The sequence below is a fragment of the Rhyacophila brunnea genome, unplaced genomic scaffold (assembly GCF_057557595.1).
Source record: "Rhyacophila brunnea isolate RB1 unplaced genomic scaffold, BYU_Rbru_1.0 scaffold_11, whole genome shotgun sequence".
Lineage (NCBI taxonomy): Eukaryota > Metazoa > Arthropoda > Insecta > Trichoptera > Rhyacophilidae > Rhyacophila > Rhyacophila brunnea.
This window is the reverse complement of record NW_028232763.1, coordinates 10,615,327-10,641,857: the sequence shown is the minus strand read 5'-3', so window position 1 is coordinate 10,641,857 and position 26,531 is coordinate 10,615,327. Positions and strand designations below refer to the sequence as shown.

The following is a 26,531-nucleotide window of genomic DNA, read 5'->3' as shown; positions in this document are numbered from 1 at the left end:
AATAAATAAATAAAAAGCCTTTTTATTTCTTACAAACAAAAGTAAATGACAGTTAAATGACTATATCTAATGAATATATATATACAACATATATATATCTATCTATGGTTGTATTATCTACTTATTTTCTAGTTTATATAATATTAATTATTATTATTTTTTATATTTTTGTATAATACATATATAGGTATATTAAGATTTTTTATTCTTTATATTAGATAATGTTTATAAATTGAACAATGGTATGTAATTAGTTTGTTTAGTTTGTAAGAACCCCTCTTCGGGTGAAGGCCTCCTCCAAAGTGTTAATCTCTGGCCTCTCTGGTTTCTTTCTCCATACCCGATTGATTTCGTGGCTAAGTTATGCAAATATGTATAGTTAAATAGTTCAACTAGTTGAATAAAAAAATAGTTAATTGATATTGACCATTTTGCGATTCTATGAAATTCATAGAGTTAAGTAGGTACTGTCCCGAGAGTCAGTATTATTATTTTATCTAAAATTCACAGGTTGGTTGTTAAAATCATAAAATACTTAAAGAATATATTGTGTACATAGTATACTAATGATAAATATAGCTCATTAAACATTTTGAAAACCTAAAAATTGATTCCATCAATTCTGCCTATTAAACTGCGCCTTCCGTTGGTTGATGATTAGACGGTAGTGGATCCAATTCCCATGGCTAAGTAATTCACATGTTGTATTATTTTAAATCAATACCACAAGATATGATTTAAATATGTATCGAATTGGTGAAGTTTAATTGATTTTTGAACTTATAAACAACATATAAATATTAAATAATAATTAATATAGTAAGTTGATCATAACATAAAATTAACGTACCAGTCATCTAGGATTACTCGCGAAGTCCTGCCGGTCCTGTACGAATCTGCGTCATACCTCTTCATTCAGAGATTCGTGATAGCAGGTTAAAGGCATATCACATTCCAAAGCCCCCTTTTTGACATGGTTTTGAATGGCACAATGGTCTTTTTTCACGGGTTGATTGGACGAAGCCCACGCTTTTCTGGCCAGAATTGAAATCAATTGTTCACGCCAGTCTCATTATTCATATTTAAAAGAGATCGCAGTGTGACTGAACCACGTTTTCGCACCATTGAAAGAATCCCACCAATGAGGTTTCAATAAGATTCCACTAAAATTGCGGTAGAACCTGCGACAATGAATGAAACTTGAGTACCTAGGTACGTATTAATTCAACGCTATTTTGAACCTTTGGCTCACGAATTACAAATTACAACAATCTACTATGAGTCCTATGTTGATTACGTCGACATTTATATGGTAGAATCTAAATATAGGTACTTTCACGTATTGGTACGTCTCAGCCAGGCGCTCGCACATGGAACGGAACAAATACAAATTATTTAGGTACTTAAATTGAAAATTACTTCTTCTCATTCTTCGTCAAGACTTCATGACTGAGCTGAACAGTTTATACACTTCTCTCGGCATTAAACGACACGCAACACCTGGGGCCACTGAAAGATCCGTGGCACTTATAAATTGGTGTAACTATTTGAGGCATCCAATGTTAGCTTTAATATTCCGTTGCGGCATGTTTAAAAGACAAGACAGTGCGGACGACGCAAACGGACACTAACGATCCTAATAATTATGACCGCTAAGCCATGGGAATTCAATTAATCTTGTGGATGGACAGCTCGTAATAATGTGTTGTAATATGTTGCTCTCAAATTGCGGAGTGTCTGTGTATTGGGAAGGTATCGGGGAAAGGTGCGGTATTCCGCGGTTAAAGTCATGAGAAGCTATAAGTACTAGTCAGCGTAAATGTGGAAGCCAGTGGCTCCTGGTAGAATTTCTTAATCTGGCCCACTCCCGGCTCATTAAAAATCAATAAAAAATATTATGTTTATTTTTTCGAAATGAACCCACCCAAACCATTTTCCTGTGCTCGAAGAGCATTTGAATAATTACAGTTTGATGTAGAAGTTTCGGAAAGAAGCGAATCATTTAGGTGTTGGTATCTTTAGTTTCAAATGGTACCTACTAACACCTCCCAAATACAATTTGTCCTTCCTCTACCTACAAACTCGTAAAAGATAAGAGCTCGTTATCAGTATCGTCATCGGGTATTTATCCAGCAATTTTACAGATAGAGATAATTTATTGTTAGACACTTACTCATTGGAATATTTCTTTGGAGTCTGGATGAGACTTTTGTTAGAGGCGAGATTCGAACTTAAGTATAGTAGGTACTCTGCAACTACTTAACCGTGGAGCTAATATTAATTATATTTATGCAAAAATGTACCTTTTTATTTTTGTTGGATTTACCTACATATTGAATATAATTATTAATTACTGACTATGTTAAGATGTTCGCACAACAAACGTATGCATAATAATATCATATTATGTAGATACGTTATCTGATGTGATTGCTTACAGTTAGTTTTAGTTCAATAAAGTTTTTTTGAGATACATCATAACATGAAAACATTAATGAGATTTGGTACAATCGTTGTAGATACTCGCTTGGAAGGAGTAGACAGATACAACACACTGTGCAAATAAATTACTTTTGTCATTCACCCTCTAACCAAGACCGACACTGTATAATTATAGACCCCCTACAATTGGCCATTGCCCTCTGATGAGAAAAATATATTAAATACAAAGTTCAAAAAATGATTAGTTATAATTCAATCTTGTATCATGGTGAATATTCGGCTCTCGTTGCTGAAAGCTCAGGTGGAGCTTAAAAGCTTAATTTTGCATGCCTACGTGATTACGATATAAGAAAATCGTATTATATAAAAATAATAAAAACAGTACATCTGGATTGTAATTATTCAAGATTTGGGGTATTTGGGGTCATAACCATTCACGAACACAACACGATTATTTATTACGTTACATGATTCTAAAGATTGTTGCTACATTGTTTTCTTTTTACTTAACAGTACTTACGAATCAGTGTTGTAGGTATCACACTAAACCACAATCATAGAAAATATTGAAAAATAATATAAACATAATTAACATTTTTTAAATTTAAAAAAAATCGCAGTATCTTTAGGGGTGAACAGGGTAAACTGGTAACGGTATAAAACATTATATCATTATCGTAATCAGTTGAGGTCGATCCACTGCTGGATTAAGACTTCATATTGCTCCCTCCAATCTTCTCGGCCCCCAGTTTTTCGCTGCCATGTATCTACCTATCTATAGGCATCGAAAAAATAATTTAACCAACCACTTAATAGCTGTTGTTTTATTAATCTAACTCACCTCCTTGTTATTTAAAAACATTACCTACGTCTTTTTTAATTAGATTTTTTTTCATTGTTGTTTGTCAGAATTCGTACTGGGTATTTGCGATTGTTTAACTATCGATAATCTAACTGCACTACTCTGTATTTTGTATATAACAAACAATATGACGAATTATTTTAAAGCACAGAAAACTTTTTAGAGACATAAGCAAATTGCCAGTGGCAATTTTAGGAAACTGAAAGCCCTAGGTACTCACAGGTTTGGTGGGACCCTATTGAAAATGTTTCCTATGCGACAAACCAACGTTGAGTGTATAATATATAACACAGCAATAATTATGGTGCCAGATTTTTTTCAATCAAGTCACAGTAAATTGATTTAAAAAAATCATTTATTATAAAAATTAGACAGGGGGAAGAGGGTCTCAGATAATATTAATTATGAAAACAATAATGTTGTCACTGTTCTGGCAGAAGACACTAATTCGAAAAAAATACATATTGAGTTACTTATACCAAAATGTTCCTTATTTCAAACTTTACTGTTTGGAAACCTTCTTAATAAATAAACAGTCTTTATTTTAAAGTCATCCTTTTTACGAATACTTAATAAACTCACATGATAGACCATTTCAAACATTTTAACAACTTCAAAGTCAAATTACTCAAAACTAGTATTCTCCAGTTAGTGTGTTCTGCCAGAACAGAGACGATATTATAAATTATCGAATCCTCATGGGTCAAGTCCATAATTATTTCTCATGGGATACACTGTGAAGGATTACTCTCTCATTTAGCAGTGATGATATTTTAAAAAATCAACACAACCGTCATGAACAGAGATAAAATTTACATGTTTTCTTTGATTATAAAAATTTCATCGCGTCACGAAAATCAGTTTAAAAGTATTATTGTTTTTTTTTATTGTAGAACGCGAAGCGAGGCACAGAACTGGACTACATTGTGGCGAGAAAAAACCCATTACAATCAAAACCCGTTTACCTGGAACTATGGGTGAGTGGTGAAAAAAACATATTGATTATGTATTTGAGTTTTATTTTTATCGTTATACGAAGCGGGTAGGTACACAACATTACGAATGAGAAAAGGAATTCTTCCGATCTACACAGTTTTGTTTAACACTAACTGTCAACATGATGTTGTGATACCTGCTGGGAAATATATAACCATTGATGTTTTTTTCTTCTTATTAATATTATACTATGAACTGTTGTAAGTATCAGGATAGTTTTGGTTGTTTTTAAAAGAGCAATGAATAACATACACCTATTTTTCTCTGAGCTACATGCAGCTGAATAGTATGTATCTAGGTATCTAAATATAGTTTTAAAAAGAGCTGTTTACAAATAATATCATCAGAATATTTAGTAAAATTGAGTTAGTCATATGACTTCACTCACGAATCATGGAAAGTTCTTCCAGGCGATATCAGCACATATTTTAATGGCAGTCTCTCGTTTACTATGCCACGATATACGCTCAAAGCGGTGCAGAGGAGTGGCAATAGAGGAAAAACTATGTATTCATTTATTTTAAAACTGGGATTTTTGTTGTATGAATAACAGACTATATAATATACGTGTGTATTATCTTCCCTGTAGTTATTTATGGTCAGGAAACCATTGATTTCAATTTCAATTATTATTATTAAATAATAATACATAATTACAAGATAAAAAGAACTTTTTTATGTACAACGTTTTTAAATTTTCTGTTGAATCATATAAACTTGGCTTGACTAGCTTAAACGATCAAAAAAAATTGTACTTGATAGAAATAATACTGAAATGTCATTTTATATTATTGATTTCCATAGTAACGCACGTATATATTAATAAATTAGTTGCTAGGACCCCCTAGCAACCAATAATGGTATCGAAATACCTTTTCATACAAAACAGAATTAACTGAAAATTAATTAAATTCTGCTTAAAGATGGCTAAAAGTATTAAAAAAATGCATTGGCATCGTGTTCTGATATATTCTAAAAGTTTCAAATGTCTAGCTAGTAGGGAAGTTAGTTAAAAATTGATTGCAAGATTTGTACCGGACAAACAACCACCGGACAAATAAGAATACGAGCTAAGAAAAACGTTGTAAAATACGACAAAGTTATGTCGTTTGCACAATCAGACTTGTATGTAAATATCAGTGGCGAAGGGTGATGATCGGCTGTTAAGATCCGACATAATTAGTGCACACTAAACTTTGTCAGTCATACGTATTTGTTTTCATTGAACTAAGACTATAAATTGCAGACAGTGTTGGTTAGTTTTTACAATTCAATTTAACCCTCCGTAAACCAAGCCTTAAAAGATAACAGTAAAAAAATATTCGTCTATCTTTAAAATATCTAAAATTATGCCATTAAATCATACATAGTTTTAGATATTGTATAGATAGAAGAATATTTTTTATCTATTGTGGTTCGGCATAGGCAGGGCGTAATGAAATCTACACCATCTGTAATATGCATTTTTATTTCAACGAAAACTAATAAGTATGACTGAAAAGGTCTCCACTATTTTTGTCGGATCGTCCATGGCATACCTAAGCTACTATGGTTTGGTGAGGCAGGGTTTAATTGATCTTTAAAAACTAACCAGCACCGTCTGCAATTGAAGGAAAACAAATAACTGGCAAAGTTTAGTGTGCACTGATTATGTCGGATTTTACCAATCTACTTCACCCTTCGCCACTGGTAAATAATAAGAGACTTGCAATTAATTAAAATAATATATTTCGTAGTTTGTAGATAATCTCTCCCCGTAAATAAAGAAAACAAACTTCAAAAGTAAAATGAATTAAACTAATCTTCAAAAACTTGGATATACGTACTGTCTTTCTAGAATTACGAATTTTGCAATTATCATATTTTTTCCAAACTTCATTTTTCTTTTCTTTTGGCCATGTCTGATCCTAATATGATCATAATATGGGCCTCCACAATGTGGATGTTTGTATTAACAGATTTTATTTTTACGAGAAATGGATGTCAGCCTATCAGGTCCATTGACTCATACACAAATTGAAAAACAATATGTGTACTTGCCAGACCCAGGATTCGAACCTGTGAACCTCGACACTATAGACCGGCGCATAAGCCACGCAGTCATCGTGGGTGCATTTTTTTCCAAACACCAAAGATAAAATATTTACTGTCAATTCGTGAGTAGGCTTGGGGTACATTTATTTGATACAACAAATTGAATGAATAACTTTCAATGAAAACATTACTAAGTATTTGAAAATAATAAAATTTACTGTGTTTAATCTTTTTTAACTTACTTTTTTCAGTACTTTTGTATGGATAATTTGATTAGATAGTCCTTTACTTAGAAATAATACTCGTTATTTTGTATAGCGGTGCGTATTTTTAGTGATTAGCTACAGAAGGTGCAATGTAGGTACTCGGGACCCTAATCCCCGACTGAGATCAGAATCTATACATTAGAAAGAAACTCGATATTTTTTTTACTATTTATCCCGAGTCCTTATTTGATGGGGTATTTTTTTATATCGATCGGTACATGAAAGACTTTAGTGAATATTTAATTAGTATCAACCATTTTTGTGACTGTGAAGAATCTGTTGTTAATTAAGTCATTTCGGTCTGATTTTAGGGCTCGGCGCTGTTCGCTATTCGACAGAAGATCGTCGCTCCAGATAGGACGGAGGGGACCATCTTTTTAGTCAGGCCTCTAGATTTCGAGGCGCAATCGATGTATCATCTCACTGTCTTGGCCAACGTAAGTAATTATTTTTAATTAGATGTCAGTAATTTGGGAAACAGAGAAGGGTGCAGAGGACCGGGCCGAAAGGAAAGGTTCGATTTGAGCTGTGGTACCATCAGACAGAAAGAGGTAGAGTCTATGCATCGTCTATTGGCACTGCGCTGTTATCTACTTTCAATAAATCTTGCATTATATTGAAAGAAAATGTCAAGTCTTCTTTTAGATTCATCTAAAAATAAATGTTTCTTCATGAAACCAAAGGAAGACCATTTTTAAGCCGTCTGTTTCCGCCGTTTAACCCCTACTGATCAGTATCGTATCAATTGAAGTATTGTATCAGAATCTGAAGAAAAGTATTAACGTATTAACATGCCTACCTACAGGAATATCAATATGCTTTTTATAATATAAGGAATTGAACCTAACCTAACCTAACCTGAAGTAACGCTATGTCGTCAATTATTAAATCGAATCATTCAAACCCGGCAACAGAGACAAACGATACCTACTACTACTCTCGTAGTAGGCAGTAGTGTCACCTGTCGCTGTTGTCTGTTTCTGTTGCTGGGTTCAAATATTTATAAACCCTAACCTCTTCGAATCTTACATGTTCGGTTTGAGATTGAAAACCATGTTGACCTTTTTTTAAAAGGGAATATTAAACCTTTAATTTGATTTACGACATTACAAAACGCATTGTTATTGTTTATAAATTTATAATATATTGATGGTTTCAGAGTAACAAACATTAAATGAAATTTCAAATTGCTAAAATTAAGATGGCATTCTTCTAAATTATTATTATTTAAAATTGTAGGTAGGTACGTATAAAAAATACCCATTACTTTGTTTTATTATTATATTTATTACTAAAGTTCATTTTCTAACCACCGGTTCTCGCCTGCAGGACGCTTACGCGGAGCCCAACAAGGACACCAGGAACATAGCAGGGATAGAAGTCGTAATCGTGGTACAAGACGTGCAGGACATGCCACCCGTGTTCACCTCTGCGCCCCCAGTAACTCGACTTCAGTCCAATCTAGTTCCCGGGGACATCGTGGCGAGGGTTCACGCCGAGGACGGTGATAAGGGGACGCCCAGACAGATTCGATACGGGCTCGTGTCGGAGGGGAACCCTTTCACGCCGTTCTTTAATATAAATGAGACAACAGGTACGTGATGGAATTATTTTTGTTATCTACCTCCTCGGATTTATGACGCCCTAATACTTTGATGTGAGTTACGTGAAAAAAATATTTGTAGAAATTCCAACATTCCTCAACTTCGTTCGCAGTGATAGAGATTCATTCCACGGTTGTTTTTATTAAACCGTGAAAAATAGTTTCGAAAAAGTAGAGAACTTTAAGAAAAATACTCACAGATTTGTATGGTACGATATGAGAAATCACTTACAATTATTATTATTTGTCTAAATATTTTGTATACAATTAAACAGTTTATAAAACCACAATATAATGGTGTGATAACGGAAATAGCTATCGACTAAAAAAACAAATTTGTGGAATTTAGTTCTATAACTTACTGTTTCTGATATTATTTTCAAACACGGTCGGTACCTGTAATAACTATTTTTTGTTTAATAATGAGTTTTAGTTAAGCCTCAATTACATTGAGCTTCTTTGCGAGCTGTTTATTGGCGAATTTACAATCTGCCTGTAAAGTCGCCCAGTGTAATCATCGAATAAGCTAATAAGCAGGTTGTAAACACTCTACCGAGAAGAGTTGAAAGCCGGTCAACTTTACACGCTACACGCCGGCGTGTGGGCCTACTGCGTCTGCGCAGTAGAGCGCAGTACCAACCTCCCGGTAAAAAAACGAACTACTTTCCGTCAAAATAGTCACTGGCTTGTGGCTTCTCAGCGAATGGAAAGTTTTGTGTGTAATCATCAAATCGCAGTAGCTGAATCGCCCGCTTTTAAATTCGCCAATAAACAGCTCGTAAAGAAGCTCAATGTAATTGAGGCTTTAGTGTTCACATAATTTTATTTTATTAATACTATCGAACGAAGGTACTTAATGGAATTAGAATTTTTTAGAATTTAATTTAATTTTATCACAAAGACACAAACAAAATGTTAATAAAAAATACAGAAATTAAGAAACCGTAACAGTTTTAATTACTTATTCATAGATTTCTATTCAAGTTTTATTAGTACCTATATTATTATAAGTAAAATATTGGAAAAGCTGATTTATATGACAAATTTAATATATTACTCTTTCTTATGATGGAATTATATACCTAGTGAAAAATGTCACAACATTAAACACATTACTTACGTTATTTAAGTAGTTAACGTAGGTACCTATACTTTCTTGAAACAGCAATTTGTTTCTTTTTTGTTACGGCCTAAGGTGTAATTTTTATTAAAGACTTTGCTCTAGCTTCCCTTGGATAGGAATAAATTACACTGACCTCCTTACATAATCAAAATAGCCTGTGTAGTAAAGTACCTCCCCGTAATTTTTGCTTCGGGGGAGGCATAAATAACTCGTGGAGTCGTGGAGGTATGGAGTGTGGCTATGTAGGTCTAACAAATGGACGATAGGAAGGAAAGATAGCCGTAATACAACCTTAACATATCCTACACAGTAATACCATATGTAATATGTGCCCATATAAAGGAAATACCGTCTGAGTACACATGTTGTGAGATTTATTACGCTGAAACTAGTTGCCTTCATGACTTCTGTATTGTAGCTGCACGGAAAGCTTTCTTTGTGAATCTATTTAAGTCTGGGAAAGGCTCTGCGTACATTACGACGGCTAGACGTTACCACTAACAACAGAAAGTCGCAGGTTCGATGGTCAATATAGGGATGATATTATAACTCGATCAGGCGTAGTGGATAATTCGCGTCTATCGTATACCCATCAATATACACGCAAAATTATCGCAACATGTGATCTGCTATACCCCCCTAACCGCGTGCGTCATATCTTCGCTGGACCGACTTCGTCTGATATCCTTATATACAAACTCTTCTCTTCTTCATGGAACATCAATCTTGTTCCATCATTCTATTTGTGATAGCAACCCACCGTAATGTAAGCGTAATTGAGAGTCCAAAGATCAAGCCGAGACACATAAAGCTGTAAGACGAGATCGATGTCTACCAAAATTGTAATAAATTGTCATTTTCGTCGAATTCCGTTTTTGCTACACGGCCATATTTATCAAGACAATTTTCATCACATTTCGTGGCTGACATAATAAATATTGCCATTTAAAGTGAAAAATATTTTACTTTTTAAGTGTTGAATTCACTTGTTTTTCTGATCTACATGGAGACTTCACTGGCACTTGGCAGGTTCTATGAGGTTCACCTTGTTACCCGACCAACATGTCAATTCAGGATGCAAACCACATCCTCTGGTAATATCCTAAAATATGTACAGAAAGGGAAGAGCTGCTCAAGTCAGTCCAATCAGCTGTTTGGATACATTTTAAAAATCTGCAATGTCATACTGCCAACGTCAACATCTCTTCACTTAGATTGTGTGGCAGCTTTGAAATAGCATTTTTTACAAAATTTTTGATTCTATATTTTACTCTCCCATGGCTAAATAACCTAAAGCTATGTAAATTCGATCAAAGCACATTTGAGTGCGTAGCGATATCAGTCTTGGTTAATTGCTCCTGAGGCATTCCCAGTCACAAAAAATATTGATATATCAAAATCCAAATGTATGGTTCCGTGGTATGCCCGAAGATCGGGTGTAGTGCGGTGCGCATCTGGCACATTAATGGCAGAACTTAAAATAATTGTTTACATCGGCACCTTAAACACGACTAATTAACTAGATAGGTATTATATTTGATTCCAACCTAAAACAATTTTAAAGCATTCAAAATATTTGAAAATAAATACAATCCCCAAATTATTAGGCCATTCACGAGTTAAGATTGTGTCTTCAAAGTTCAGGCTTTTTATTTTATTACAACGTTTTTATTAGCTCGTATTCTTATTTGTCCGGTACAAATCTTACAATCGATTTTTAACTAACTTCCCGACTAGCTAGACATTTAAAACTTTTATAATATATCAGAACACGATGCCAATGCATTATTTTAATACCTTTAGCCATCTTTAAGTAGAATTGAATTCATTTTCAGTTAATTCTGTTTTGTATGAAAAGTTATTTCGATATCATTATTGGTTGCTAGGGGGTCCTAGAAACAAAATTATTAATATATACGTGCGTTACTATGGAAATCAATATGAAATGACATTTCATTATTCAGTATTTCTATCAAGTACAATTTTTTTTGATCGTTTAAGCTAGTCAAGTCAAGTTTAAATGGTTCAACAGAAAATTTTAAAACGTTGTAGGTTTATAAAAACTTATTTTTATCTAGTAATTATTTTCATTTACTTTCTCTTTCTAATCATTGCCTACATACCTACATAATTTTCTTTTTTTACGCATAGGTATTACCGAGACGATTCTATTGTATTCGAGCGTAAATCACAGAATATCTTCCATTAAAGTAGGTTGAAATAAATCTATTTTAGATTTCCGGACACTTAACAAAATAAAACGGAAAACTCTCCTGCTAAAAATAGTCAAACAGTATTCCGACAAAAGCGCTTTTGAGCGGGAAACTGTATTTTTATTGTTTCTCTTAGCTTACCGGATACTGTTCAATGTTTTGGCACAATGTTGCATGTATTTGCTGCAACGTTGAATTTATATTTAAATTTAATGCCATTATGTAAAAAATATTTGCATTAATGGAATCGTGAACGCGATACTAAACAAAAACAGAAAATTGAAACACCAGGGTTTCTTATTCTTATCCATATTATCAGGGATTGCAATACCGAATGAATATAATATCAATACTGGTATTTCGGTATTTCATATTGAATACCGGTATTCGTCAACACATATTAAAGAAAAAAAAAGAAGTACCTATCAATAATTAATATAACTATTAAAATCTATTAAAATCACTATTTTATAGCAAAGTAAAGTAACTACTTACATTTATTATGTTAACCTTTATAAATTTGTATACGTATACATATATCATATACATCCGGGCACAGGAAAATCTCTCTCAAATTCAACGCTTGTTGGATGTACTATCATCGTTGGATCAATAGTAATAGAATAATTAGAAATATTTTCCACAAATGTTTTCTTTTTCGAAATATGTTAATTTATCGCTACACTTCTATAAGTATATTTGAAGCAATTTGTTTTAATATTACTTAACTTTTGTTGGTTTCAGTCAATATAATTGCGTTTTGAATGCATAAAACTTATACACTAACTTTAATATATATATAATATAGTAGTGTGTAACGAAAAAATTACATTAAATTCATTTTCGAAAAACATAAACGTGTATGATTACCGAAAATACCGGTATTTTTAATTTTGAAACGGGTATTTCGGTAACGATTAATAATTAAATACCGGTATTGCAGTCCCTACAGATTATGAATATACATACCTACTAAGGATAACGTTCGATTTATCGATCTTAAAATTCTGGGATTCGTTATTATAATATTATGATCCTAAATATTTTTTTTTGTCAAAAAAGACGCCTTTTTCAAAGCTATCGAAAATATCAAGGGGTCAAAAATTTTCAAAAAAGTATCAATAATCCATAAACTCTCATGAGTTTTACAAATCGGGCAACATACTCGTATCTATAGGTATTATAAAACATCCTATGTTGATACCTACTAAATTATTATCAATCAAGAAAGTGCTACATACATACGTTATCTGAAATTTCCTATAATATGTTTTTTTGTAAATTTACCTATAATAATTAATATACTTACAGTCAATACACGACTTAAAAAAAGTGGGGCAATTTTTAATTGGATTAAAAATTTCTATTACCAATTTTGTCCAAATTGGCAATGCCTATAATATGTAGGTGTACTTTATTTGATTGACATTATCATTTTTACGATTACGTATTATTTGATATAGGTACTTAATCTATTTTCTCAATCAGTCACTAGTCGAAAAGTAGGTTGGATATACAAATTACTCTAAATACCTATTAATACACAATTTAAAGTTAAAAAAGAAACAACTTATTATTTGAGTTCTGCTTGAAATGTTGTTAGGTATAAGCAATTTAACCAATGGAAATTGAAACTGTGGTAAACAATTTGAAAATTTAATAATATGTCAAACTCACTTATGTATTTACCTAACTATTTTATAAAACTTTAAATTAACTCATTATATTTTTTTTTTGGAAAAAAGGGTCACCAGGGTTTCATGTTCTATATAGTTTTTATTATATATTAGGCATTACCGCGTATTGTTTATTATCAATTGGTTATTTTGTTACTTGATCATAGCATTGAGTTGACAAAACCAGTGACACTCAAAACAAAAAAAAAATATAATAATAATAAATTATTGATAACTGAGGGTTGAACCACAGACTGACAACTTTGAGCAATTTGACGAATATTATATAATCAGTATTATCACCTTCTTCATTTATTATATCACAAACAGTTTGACAAGTTAGACTTCAACCTAAGGTCCCAAGCACACATACCGCAGTATGCGATCGATTAACATTGCAGTTATTTGCAGAAAAAACCAGTCACAACCATCAGACCTGATCCTTGTTGTGACATTTTATATTTACATAGAGATTACTAATATTATGACGTGAAAATGATAGTTTATCGTAATGCGACCAAATTTTTTGGTTGTAACCGCATTTGGCATACGATTTTAACCCAATCAAGTTACCATGCGGAATTTTCAACAATATTTAATATTTTTTTATTGGGCCAAATTTTATTTTAAGTAGATAGTATAAGCAGAAAGAGGTTAAGCAGCATTATTGCGTCATTATCAATGTATTTCTTTATTGCTCAATAACCATGCATTAAGGTATAATAATTAAATGAGACAGAATTTTAATTAGTTGAGATTAGAAATACCTACTTATAAAATCTATTGTCTGGATAATAAATTCATAATGTGTCTACTGTCACGAATTAGACATTGTAACTCATTTTGTTTTGAATAATGATTACATCTAATTTACATTTACAAATCGAATAATATTAAAACTGCCAAGTCATTGTGGAATGTTACACACATACTATTAATGTACCTACGTCTAAATTCCAAAGTGTCGATTATACCGTGTAATGTAGGCTACAAAATGCTAATAGTTGTCTGTCGAAAATAATACTGTCGTTATCTTTATTCGTTACCCTCTATGAGAGATTTGAAACGCATCGTGGTATTGTCTAGGCGTATTTTAACTGTATTTACTTGACTTATGTAACATATGACACTGTCTTGACTAGGTTATCCAATCCCGGGATTTCGGGATTTCAATTTGACAATCCCGGGATCCCGGGACTGGTCCTGGAATTGGCATTTTTTCCATTGTTAATATAAATTTTTTATATTTACAAATAACATTGATAACATCGGTCAAAAATAAATCTAGTATAATTTATACTATTTAAGACATTTATTGTTAATATTGTATACGTTCAATCTTGGAAATACATAAGTTTAATGGAGTAAATAATAATGTAATATAAATAATAATGAGAATTTATTATGAGATTGTTGTTTCTGATAGTAAAGACTTAATGAATGGGTTAGCGAGATTTAAAATAGTAAAGCAAATCATGGTGTACTTATGGCCTTTCCGCTTCATAAATATAATTAGTCAGCCAAATATTAAACTGCCGTAAAACGTATGAGATCATGGTGGAATTACTTTGTTAATAGTGCAAAGCATTGTTTTTTTTCAATCTTTCTCATTTTTATTAATTCATGTGAAAAAATAAAATAAATCGGCAACTTACACATGGGTATAAATCAAACTTCATTCAAACTCAGTTTATTTCTAATGTAGTTATTTGTTATTAAAAGTATTTTTTGTTTTATTTTATTTTCCATAAAAATTGATAAAAAAATCAATCCCGAAAGTATCGGGATTGTGTTTATCAATCCAGGGATTCATGGGTATCGAAAATAGCTCGGGATCCCGGGATTGGAATTCACTACACCAAATTTAAAGCATTAAAAATTCCACTGCATATTGGATTAAGTGAATCTTGTCTCACACGGGCTTATTGTTCAGTCGTATCAACTACAAAATGCAATTGCAACTGCAATAAAATTACATTTCACGATCGGGTGCGGTCGGAGCAGATGATCGGTTTGAATCGCTGGATCTGTGAGTCTGCCTGTGTGGGTCCGGTCTCACATAGAAAATCGTCTCGACTGGGATTTTATCGTAAATCAAAACCAGGCGCAATTTTGGAACTCTCTTCCTCTGGCACATGCAAGACCATGCCGGGACCGTGACGTCACGCAGATAACTGAGACGAATGAAAAATCAGTTTCTGCACATGCGGCGATGCAACATTTTTCTATTGTCCCCGCATCTCATATCAAGTGATTTTTTTACACGAGGCAAGCAAATGATTTCTTAGCAAAAACTTCGCAACGGTGCTGAGTGTGGCAGTAGGTACATTAAGTTAGATGTGATTTGGGAATGACAACAAAATCACATCGACAAATTCGCAGTCGAGACTAGTTGTACAATATGCATTTCAAGTGTCGATTCGATAGTTTGTATTTGTTCGACGCGACATCTAATTATTAATCGTTATTATGTATTAATCTTTCTTCTGTCATTTGAATTATCGACTGATCAATTTGCTAAGAGTAAGATAATTTTGAACGCTAAAATATTCATTATCAACCGGTTTCTGTACAGTTTCTTTAATTGTATCAAACGGCTCGCCACTACCGGTGAGAGTTCCTAGACTTAGAAGCACACCTCTACCGATGCGATGATAATTTTCAGACCGTTACGCGATAAAGTTTAGCGGCTAAAATTTGCCGATCCGTCAATAATCGACGCGTCTTGTGCCTGCCGAGATGAATTCCGATTACTCCTTTTGTTGTGACGCGATTAAATCGACAGCCATGCTAAGTGGACGGCAGGGCAGACATTCTGCAGTAGAGTCACCGAGAAGAAAATATTGTCGCTAAGAAACCCATGGTTATTTTGACATCATAAAAGCCAAGTTAATGGGTAAGTAATCAAATTATTAACTCGTTATTGCATTTTCCATATTACGATTGATTGATTGAAGTACCTACATTGATATTCTCTTAAATTTGTTGAAGGATTTGAATGAATTTAAAAAATTGCCTGATCTAATCTAGCCTCTTTTATTACATACGATAGATGACCCGTAATATGTAAGTATTACAGGTTCTTGTTTTAGTGAAAGCCAGCGGCTAACAATTTTTGAAAATAGACGATGTACTGGATTATTTCTTAGATTAGGTTAGGTTATCATTCTTGAATTCACGAATTTTGCCGAAATCGGGTATGAAAATTGTAGCTGTTCCCGCCTGGCTTCTAGTAAACGGACCTGTACTGTATTACATTTAATTCTCGTTGAACTATAAAGCATTAACACGGTCATTATAACAGTAATCGTATATTATATTGTGATGGGAAAATTCAACAAATAATAATAATAATGAATAATTAACTGAATTTCAGTTGTAGATTATTCTTAAACTCTGATAATACTATCTTTTTCTTCTCGTGCCATCCCATATCGAAGCTTTAGCCACCATCAGAAAGATTTTTGCTTGATATTTTGTAATCTAGAACAGTTAAGTTAAGCTGCAATAGTACTTATTAATCACGAAGGATCTTGATTAATACTATTGCAGAATGAATGCTTGAAAATTGAACTTTACTTCCATGTTAATAAGGGGCATTATAACAAACCTGCGTTCATGTCTTTAAAACATTAATGCCCTTTTCTAATAAATAGTACACGCGTGTAAATCTGTCCGCATTTTAATTACGTTACGTTATTTTAAAATACGTTTTATACATTATGAAGTTGAAAAAATCATGAACATTACATTGTAATAATGATGATTATTCGCGTATTCATTCATGTATTTGATTTATTCTCTTAACGTGTTCATTTTAATATGTATATTTTAAGTGAGGGAGTATCCTGATGTCATAGTAATGTTAACAAAATAATTTGTTCTCGGTGGCTCTTTTATAGGTAGATATAGGTAATGTCTCAGACCCTACCGGTATTTTTACTTTCGATGGAACTGGTTTGAACCGAGGTAACCCACGGCACCCGTCGGGTCGGCGTGGGACGTGTTCGTAAAATTATATCGGATAGGAAATAGACAGGTCCGAATCAGATTCAGAGGCAAATCTATTGTGTGTGTACTTCAGATTATCTAACAGCCGTGGGAGGTAAACATGTTCATTCGAATAATGTGAAATATTTAAAAAGATAGACGGAATTGAAAAAATACTTGCTATTGAGTTTCGAAACCCAAAAACCACTCTTGGATATGGAGACGACGTTGACTATTAATTGTTATTAGGAAGATTGTAAGTTAATAACCAATCATCACTAAACTATAAGTATACTTTGTGAAAACCTATGTATCTAATTTAGTAATAGGCATGACTTCGGATGTGTTTGCGATTTGTATTACCCACAGTGATTCCGTTTATTTCGCCATTGACAACCTGCCGCCATGTGAGAGATTCAGTGAGTTGTTGAAAATTTAAAAAAAATACCATTATTACGAAAATACTGTATAATAGCAGTGGCTAGGGGTGGAGGTAGGCTGTTAAGATTCGACATAAATAGTGCACAATAAACATTGTCAGTCATACTTATTTGTTTTAATTGAACTACGATTACAATTTGCAGATGGTGATGGCTATTTTTTTTAAATTCATTAAGCCCTGCCTAACCAAACCATATTCGATAAAAAGTATTCTTGTATCTATAAGATATTATTGATATAAAATTATGAGTGGTTTAATGGCATAATTTTAGATATTTTATAGATAAACGAATATTTTTTTACTGTTATCTACTATGGCTCATGGATTGGGTAAGGTTTAATTGAATTTTAATTGAAATTAACAAATACTATCTACACTTTTATGTCGGATCTTAACAGCCTACCTTCACCATTTGCCGCTAGTATTTACCTATCGACAAAACTTATTAAACCTAAATGGTTTGTAATGTTAACATACTCAAAAGAATAGAATATGACAAAGAAGTTCCTTCTACGTAGATTCAAAAACAGATATTTATCCAAGTTAAATCGAAAGTATACGCAGCTTAGCAAGATGCCGGAATTTGTAGTATATTTGTAGTGTAGTAGTACAGCTGCATCGATCTATTTCGAGCAGTTTTTAAATTAAGATTGCTCTGATGATGGCATACCTACCTCTTATAGGGGATGGCAAAATAACCAGCGCTCGAAATGGAGAATTTTACGAACCGGAGCGCTCGGTATTTGTCTTATGTTATACATATTTTATAAAAACGTGTAATTTTTCATTATATGGCATACCTAGCTCAGACGATCAACTTAATTTTTCCACGAGACGGTGCGATACTATCGGGGATTTCATGGATCGGAACTGCGCTCCCGTGCGCTCAAGTCATTTCGAGGCCTATAAGAAATAGATTACAGGCACGAGTACGTAATATTATACAGTGAGGAATATTTTTAAGATAACGAATGAAATAATAATGAAAAGAAAACGTCAAACAATGCCTTGATAAAGCCTTTAATTACTCAATACACTACTGTCAGTAAGTAAATGCAAAAGACAAAAGGTACAAAAGACAATGAGCGGCATAGGTGTTCGAAGCCACGTAACCCGTGGGTTAATGTGGTTGCACCGGTGAAATATGCCTCGCGGCCCAAATAGGTGCATTTGTGAACATCGACACCTTTGCTTGAAAGAGTAACCAGAGCTTTTTGAGCTTTTATAATTGACCGCGCATTGCATGAGAGCTTTAAGTAAGTGTCTTACAAAACATATTTTAACTGTAATTGCCATTATAAAGGGAAGATAATACAGTAATATATGCGTAGGTACTTTTGTACATTTATATACATATTATGGGAGATAAGATATCTACAATATCTACATAGGTATTATGGAGTTATAATATGTACATTTTATTCAAAATGTAATTTATCATTTATATATGAACATATTTGAAAGACAATTTAACAACAATATAAAATTTTATGAAAGTAGCTATCTTATATAGTGATAAATTAATATTTAAAAACGAATATGTACCATACTCACTCACTCTAACATATCACTATTAATGAGTGAGTGAGTCGATTTACATTATTTATAATAATATGTATATATCCTAATATATGATACTCCTAAGGGGGCAGACACACAGCACACTATGAGAAATAGAGCTCCCTGATTGGTAAGAAAGGTCTTGACGACAGAACTCACATTATTCCTCCAAACCAACCGCCTTGCACCATACACGGTTTTAATCGAGCGTGACCCTATGTTTGGTGTGAAGCATCAGCAGTTTTTTATGCCTGGGAATGTCTCAGGAGCGGATACCTAACATTAAGGTCACAACGCACTTAAGTGTACTTTGACTGAGTTTACAGAGATTTTCTAATAAAAGTGCCCATGGGAGAGAGGAGCATAGTGAACTAATAAAAACCTAATTAATGACCATATAGTACGAAAAACAAAGTTAAAATAATCGAGACATACAAAACTATGTACAGAGATCTTCACGTCTGACAGCGAATCCACTGTAGTAGTTATCTAGCAGTGAAATATTCCCAAAAATACACAAGGTTAAGAAATTCATTTACCTACATGTTATATTAATTAATCTATGATGTACATAATAATACTATGTCGTCACTGTTCTGGCAGAAGACACTAATTCGAAAAAATTACATATTGGGTTAGTTATACCAAAATGTTTCTTATTTCAAACTTTACCGTCTGGAAACCTTCTTAATAAATAAACAGTCTTTATTTTAAAGTCATCCTTTTTACGATTACTTAATAAACTCACATGATAGACCATTTCAAACATTTTATTAACTTCAAAGTCAAATTACTCAAAATTAGTATTCTCCAGTTAGTATGTTCTGCCAGAACAGAGACGATGTATTGTGATCACACCAGAACACTTGGTATGAAATGCCAATGCCTTCAGTATAAGACTATGGTGTCTTTTATAATATGCACTACGAACCATGCAGTTATTGAATTTGAAAATTGACAATGTTTAAAAAATGTTTATTTATCCAAAAAAAAATAGAATTCTATTACGTAAATTTAATCGATTAATTAAAAAATACACTTTCATCAATACAGCTTTACAAATCGCTGCGTTAATTAAATCCAAATTCTTTTGACTATGTCAGATCATAATATGGACCTTCACAGCTTCCACAAAAGTTTGTCATACAATATAAATCAATGTCAAATAATAATATATTTCAATTCAATTGAGACTTCACTGACTTTCAAGAAAATAAACTTTGCACGTCTATACAAAATGCTGATATGGTCAAATGTTCAACGAACAACACGTCATTTGGTCTTGATGCTATACTGCCAAAATGTTTCCGGTACTTACATCAGCTTACGGCGATAATGTATATGTACAATTTGCATGTAACCCTGCTAGTTAAGGTACAGGCCTGCGATTTTCTAACTATCGACTCGTGTGTCACCCGACGACATGACGTAATTGTGACGTAAGCCAATACACAATATAGGCAAGCCGCCCAACACACACTGCTCACCATAGATATTATTATGATGAAACACCTATTTGTGTATGGGGACAATGAATAACGCCACTATTTGACTAGCGTTATTTTCTCGAATGCTATTATCACTCCGGTAGTACGTCACAATGGTGTCATATGACGTCATGTCGACCGGGCGACTGGGACTCGCAAGTTCTAACATAAGGCCCCAGATTTGATACCCTCACCGCGACACGCTTTTCGACTTCCGATTAGATTTTATGCTCGTCAGGTTACGTCTATGTGATTCGCCTCGCATATCGAATACTCCAAGATAATTTTTTTATAACTAGATTTTATTACTATTTACTATTTTAAGAATCTAAATAAGGTGACGTACCTACTTTATATTCAGAGTCAATTTGTAAAAGGCTTAAAAAAGTAAAAGGAAAAGAAAAACTTCTTAATAGCATTTTTATCGTCACGCAATTTGATAATGCTGCCTTTGGAAAAGTGAGTATTTAAAAATACAATCATTGCGAAAGGAATATGATGTTAAAACGTTTATAAAACAGAGTTTTCTTTTAATAATAAAAACATTTTATAACACAATTTTCTATATAATATCCGTTTCGCGCTACTCGAGAAAATGAAAATAATAATTTTAATCCTATAATATTATATTCCATGTTTTCTTTTATTTACTTGTATTTATAGTCTCTACTCTCTAAATCATACTAATATTATTTATCAAAATATTATAGGTATATTTCACACATAATACTGTTTATTTAGAATATAGATTTTAAAATATTATCATTACTATATAAATGTATGTTTTATTCATACAGTCTTCGACGATGGTATTTTCACCGAAATAGTTACCGACTATTAAAAATAAATTAGCAATTAATTCTGGCGATTTTTTAATAAAACTATTGATCGGATTTATTTCCCATAAGTAGCAATAATTTTATTATTAACAGTGAACTTAAGTAAATTTTAACATTTTGATTAAGTACAATAAGATTATAAAAATATATTGAACTCATGGCCCCACATCCGGAAGCGGGCCCCCAGACCAGGATGTTTGGTGGGCCCCCTACATATCGCCAAGGTAAAGGGCAGTGTGATTTTTTACATTAGTGTTCCCTAAATGGTATTCCACCGAACCCCAATGTTCTTTGAGGTCAAATTAAGGGTGTCTCGTGTATTTTTAGCGATTTTCGTAATTTTAAATAAATAAGTTGTAGGCACTCAGAATCATAAATTATAATGCACTAATTGCTACCCCCTGTGCGATGGTTAAGTAACCCTTCGACATATTGAATAAATAGCCATTTTTATAGTCAGGAAACACACTAAAAATAATTATAAAATAAAATTCTACACTTGAACTATCATTTAACTTTATCAATCTTCATAATATCAAATCAAATTTAATTTCATATAATGTAAATATTCTTTATATACTCGTAATAGCACCGCACGCGACTTTTTTACTATTAAAGCAAATTTGATATGTATGTATATCTCACTTAACTGGCCACGCCGGGCCCCCTCTAAGCCCGGGCCCCAGGCTAGAGCCATGTCAGCCCCCCCTTTGTGGGGACCATGATTGAACTACTTAATGATTAAATGTTCTAAAGTACGTACTACGAACTTTCGAATGTATTAAAAAACTTTATAGCGATTTCAGAACGTTTTAGTATAATATTAATAATTATGACCAAGTTAATAATATAACAAAATGAAATTTCCACTTGGTTTTGTTATTATTTTATTTACGTTACCGCCATTTGTGTTTTTCGGGATGTTATTCCAAATAACGATAAGTAGTTCATTTGATACAAAACGTATACCTATTCAGTGCTCGAAATGGAAAATTTCACGAACAGGAACGCTGTATAATTTTCCGAAACTAAGTACTTATGCTAATCCTTTCTTTACGTACGTACGTACTTTTGATATAAAAATGCAACAATAAACTTTAAACTTCTTACGTGGATCTATATTGGGCAGGTTGGTAAGAATTGTCAGCGCCGTAGGCGAAATAATCTTGTTTTAACAAAGTATACCGTCAAAAATTGTATTATTCTTTATTTTTACTTTATCTACCACTATAACCAGTGCATGATACCTCTACCACCACTCGTCACTGATTATAACTTACTGTCTCATTTGGGATAGATAAGTTTGTAATTAATTAGTCATAACAAACAACATATCCACATAAGTACCTTATAGATTCAAATTAAAAAAATATTTACGTACTTATAGAAAATTTTACAAATTCCATTTAAATACGAGCACAGAATATCAAACATCAAGAAATAGTATTAAAATAGTGTTTAAAAAATAAAGAAATAGTATTAGAAAAAACAGTAAGTGCCTACCTATACCAAGAATTTATAAAATAGCGTTCACATAAACTCGTTCTCACGCAGGTGGAATATACGATTATCCGAAGCGATTTGGTTGAACATAGTTATTTCCTGCCCAATTATCATTAGCAATTATTGCACCTTGGCAGAACAAACAACTTAGATTATCAAGAAAGTTATAAAATAATATATAATAAAATCAATACTAAGTACCAATAATGGCAGAGTTCTCATTTGTACTGGGTAGATATAAGTTGGAAAAAGTACGTAGCCTAAATACCTAGCTCTCTTTTTAACTTTCAGAATACAGTATGTAAGCATACGTCTTGAGAAATCAATCGGATAAAACCATGGATAGTATCCACTATCCACACAGCTTTAAAGGATTCTCAAAGATTTATTTTGAACCTTCTCCACTATAAGGGGCATAAGGCCGTACCTACATCTAATAAAAGTTTCAAGTCATCCAAACAACGTAAACATAGCATTATTTGTAATTAAATTACCAATGGTGTGTCATTTTCATTTATATAAGATAAAACATGACGGAAGGTGAAACTCAGGTTGCTAAGCGCGATTCTTATAGAATAATATAAAATTGTCATTAATTAGTACCTACTATATTCAACATTATAAGGACTAATATTGTATTGTATGCATGTTATGTTACAATGGTGATGCTTTGGTTACCATTATTGTAATATACATCTACCACCGTATTTATTTAATAATCTATGACTAACACCACCTAAGATAATTAGATGTCCGCACTGGACACATAGGTACCTAATTTGTTAGTACCTACTTATTCTAAACGATTCAATCTATGTTGTTTGTTCTTCCCTACTCACATTATTATTGCTATGGAAATGATAATAGGTACCTACATACAATACAGATATTATGATAGTCGTACATTTTTATTAAAGGATATTCCTATATTTTTTTTAAACAAATTTACAAACAAAAATTAAGTAAAAGTTCTCTCCACACTACCTATGTATTATTTCTATTATTTTTAAAGTCACAAGCTACAATGCATGTAATAATAATTGTAATACAATAGGAACGTCCCAAATAAATAAACTCTGCAGAAGGCTATTCAATATTTTCTGCCCAAACCATCAATGGCCCAAACACATTTTTGTAGAAAAAATCATTCATTATTCATTGTGAAAATTGGGGTTTACGACTTATCATAAATATTTTTTTAACACAAGTCAAGTTGTTGAGATGATAATAATTATTGAATCACAGAACAGATGTTGCCACTGTATTGTCCACCGGAAAGAATTCCTAATGTTTTAGCAGATTTACACGAAGTACCTACTACGTAATTAAGCCTTCATTATTTTTATAAATATCCACAAAATTATCAAATTGTGCGTGTGGCCAGAATTATCTTAAATCAGTTTGGATACCAGCGACAATAGTATATAGGTATATATGTAATAATATAATTATGTAAAAATGGCGAATTTGTATCCCACAGGAAAGTACTTATTAAAAACGATAATTGTAAGGGTGATTATCCACTTAGTGTTACGAAGAAAAAGCGAATTTAACATAATAGACTTTTTAAAATATTATATTACAAAGCCTATTATAAGGAAAGTATTCATCCACAGGTAATTAATAAATAAATGTCAAAGGTTAAAAATTCTCCTCCTGTAATAGTATTTTGGTTAATTCGCCATTTTTACAATACACCGACGATATAAAGGTATTCGTATCGCCTGCTGAGAATTTTAACTAACTTTTAAGAGAACAAATTGTTATTAAAAAATATGTTCAACACAAAGTTAAAATTAAAACACAAAACTTACAAGAAGCAACAAAATTCACTTACAAAAAAGTATACTCATCATGACCTATGGCAAATAAATGAATGAATGTAGTAGTTATATCACAAGATTTATTGTACTATAGTCGCAATTCAACAATAATGTAAATTACAAAACAAATGTAAACATCGTAAAAAGAGGGGTTTACGACACGCCATAAGCTTTTTTTAACAAAAGTTAATTGTTGAGATGAATACCATCTGTTGCCACTTCAATGGTTATTGGAGTGAATTCCTAATGTAATGTAATGTGGTTTTAGCAGATTTACACGAATTACCTACTACTTTATTATACCTTCATTATTTTTATAAATAACCACTCAATATCATTTTTTAAATGATCAAATTGTGTAGGTATGTGGCCAGCGTTACGTTACCTGCGACAAAATATTTTTCAATAGTTTCGGTTAACACGTTTCGCCTGATGACATTTTTGACCAACTTTTAGAACAATTTTTTATTAAAAAATCAAGTTAAACACACAGTTAAAATTAAAACACAAAACTTACTAGAATGTAGCAAAAAAACACCAAACTAATAATATAAACAATTTTGTTTAGAAACGTATTTATATCTTAAATAATACAAAATATTTTAAAAGGCAACTAATAGGAATATTATAGCGGATTGCACGAGTCAAATTATCAAACTTTTTTGTACTAATTTAACCATCGAAAACACAATTCATTCACCCGAAAATAAATGGCGAAGTAATAATTTTTGTCACTCCGAATAAAATAATATAATAAATTAGTAGGTAAGTAAATTAACAATGCGTAAGTCAAAGGCAAGATTGTATTGAGATTTGAAATGTTTCATCCTTTAGAAATTATTAAACAATGTATACTTTATTTTTTAAGAGTTTTCAAATAGTGTCAGCAAGGCACATTTTTTTGGGTAATAAAGTAATTTACGCTTGCAGCTGGTTGTTTCTTGTTATTTAGACAATGCATTTAGGCATGGACATATCGACACAAAATAAGAAGGTTGAAAGAAATTTAGGGATGTCATAATTTTTTATTTTTAACCCTTGCACGCCCGGCATAACATAACTTCGTTAATTTTTAATTTTGAGAAAAACTTTAAAAGATACATTCATATATAATTATCTCAATCTAACGAACCGCAACGCAATTTTAAATGAATCCACGAGCCGGAACGGTATATTTTGGAATTCCACGAACCACAACGGCGCTCCGGTGCGTTCCTGTCCATTCCGAGCGCTGTACCTATTCGGATTTTAATACTAATGCACGGCGGGTTTATCTCAGTGCAGCTCCTGCAAAGAAATCTCAGATTATAAGTTTTTAGTGTAAACTTTGTTAGAAAATATTCTGTACTACGTAATGACCACTACATATAATACCTCTAACAGTTTAACACAGAGTAAATTCTAATTTCTTAACCATAACAGATATTTAAGAAACATTGTTCTAGTTAATTCTTGGTTTATAAAATGAAAAATCTAATGTTGAAGAGATTAATAATATTTTTGTTTAAACAGAATATCTACGGCAACCGCTATTCTATATTTTTTATAACTTTGACATGAAAAATATTACATTCAAAAAACTCAAAATACCCTAAAAATAACACCAACAAAATGAAAGTATAAATCAAAATTATATAAGTTATCGCCATTAAATATAATTTACGAAAATAGT

The 26,531-nt window shown here is 32.3% G+C and overlaps 1 protein-coding gene across 1 annotated transcript in view; it reads left to right on the top strand.

Annotated features, from left to right (window-relative positions):
• LOC147078356 (cadherin-86C-like) overlaps nt 1-26,531 on the top strand; it is a 170,848-nt gene that overhangs the window by 127,880 nt on the left and 16,437 nt on the right. The window contains exons 5-7 of the mRNA XM_085958818.1: nt 4,198-4,281; nt 6,912-7,037; nt 7,930-8,194. Of these exons, the coding sequence (XP_085814944.1) occupies nt 4,198-4,281; nt 6,912-7,037; nt 7,930-8,194 (475 nt within the window). The remainder of the gene's footprint in view (nt 1-4,197; nt 4,282-6,911; nt 7,038-7,929; nt 8,195-26,531) is intronic.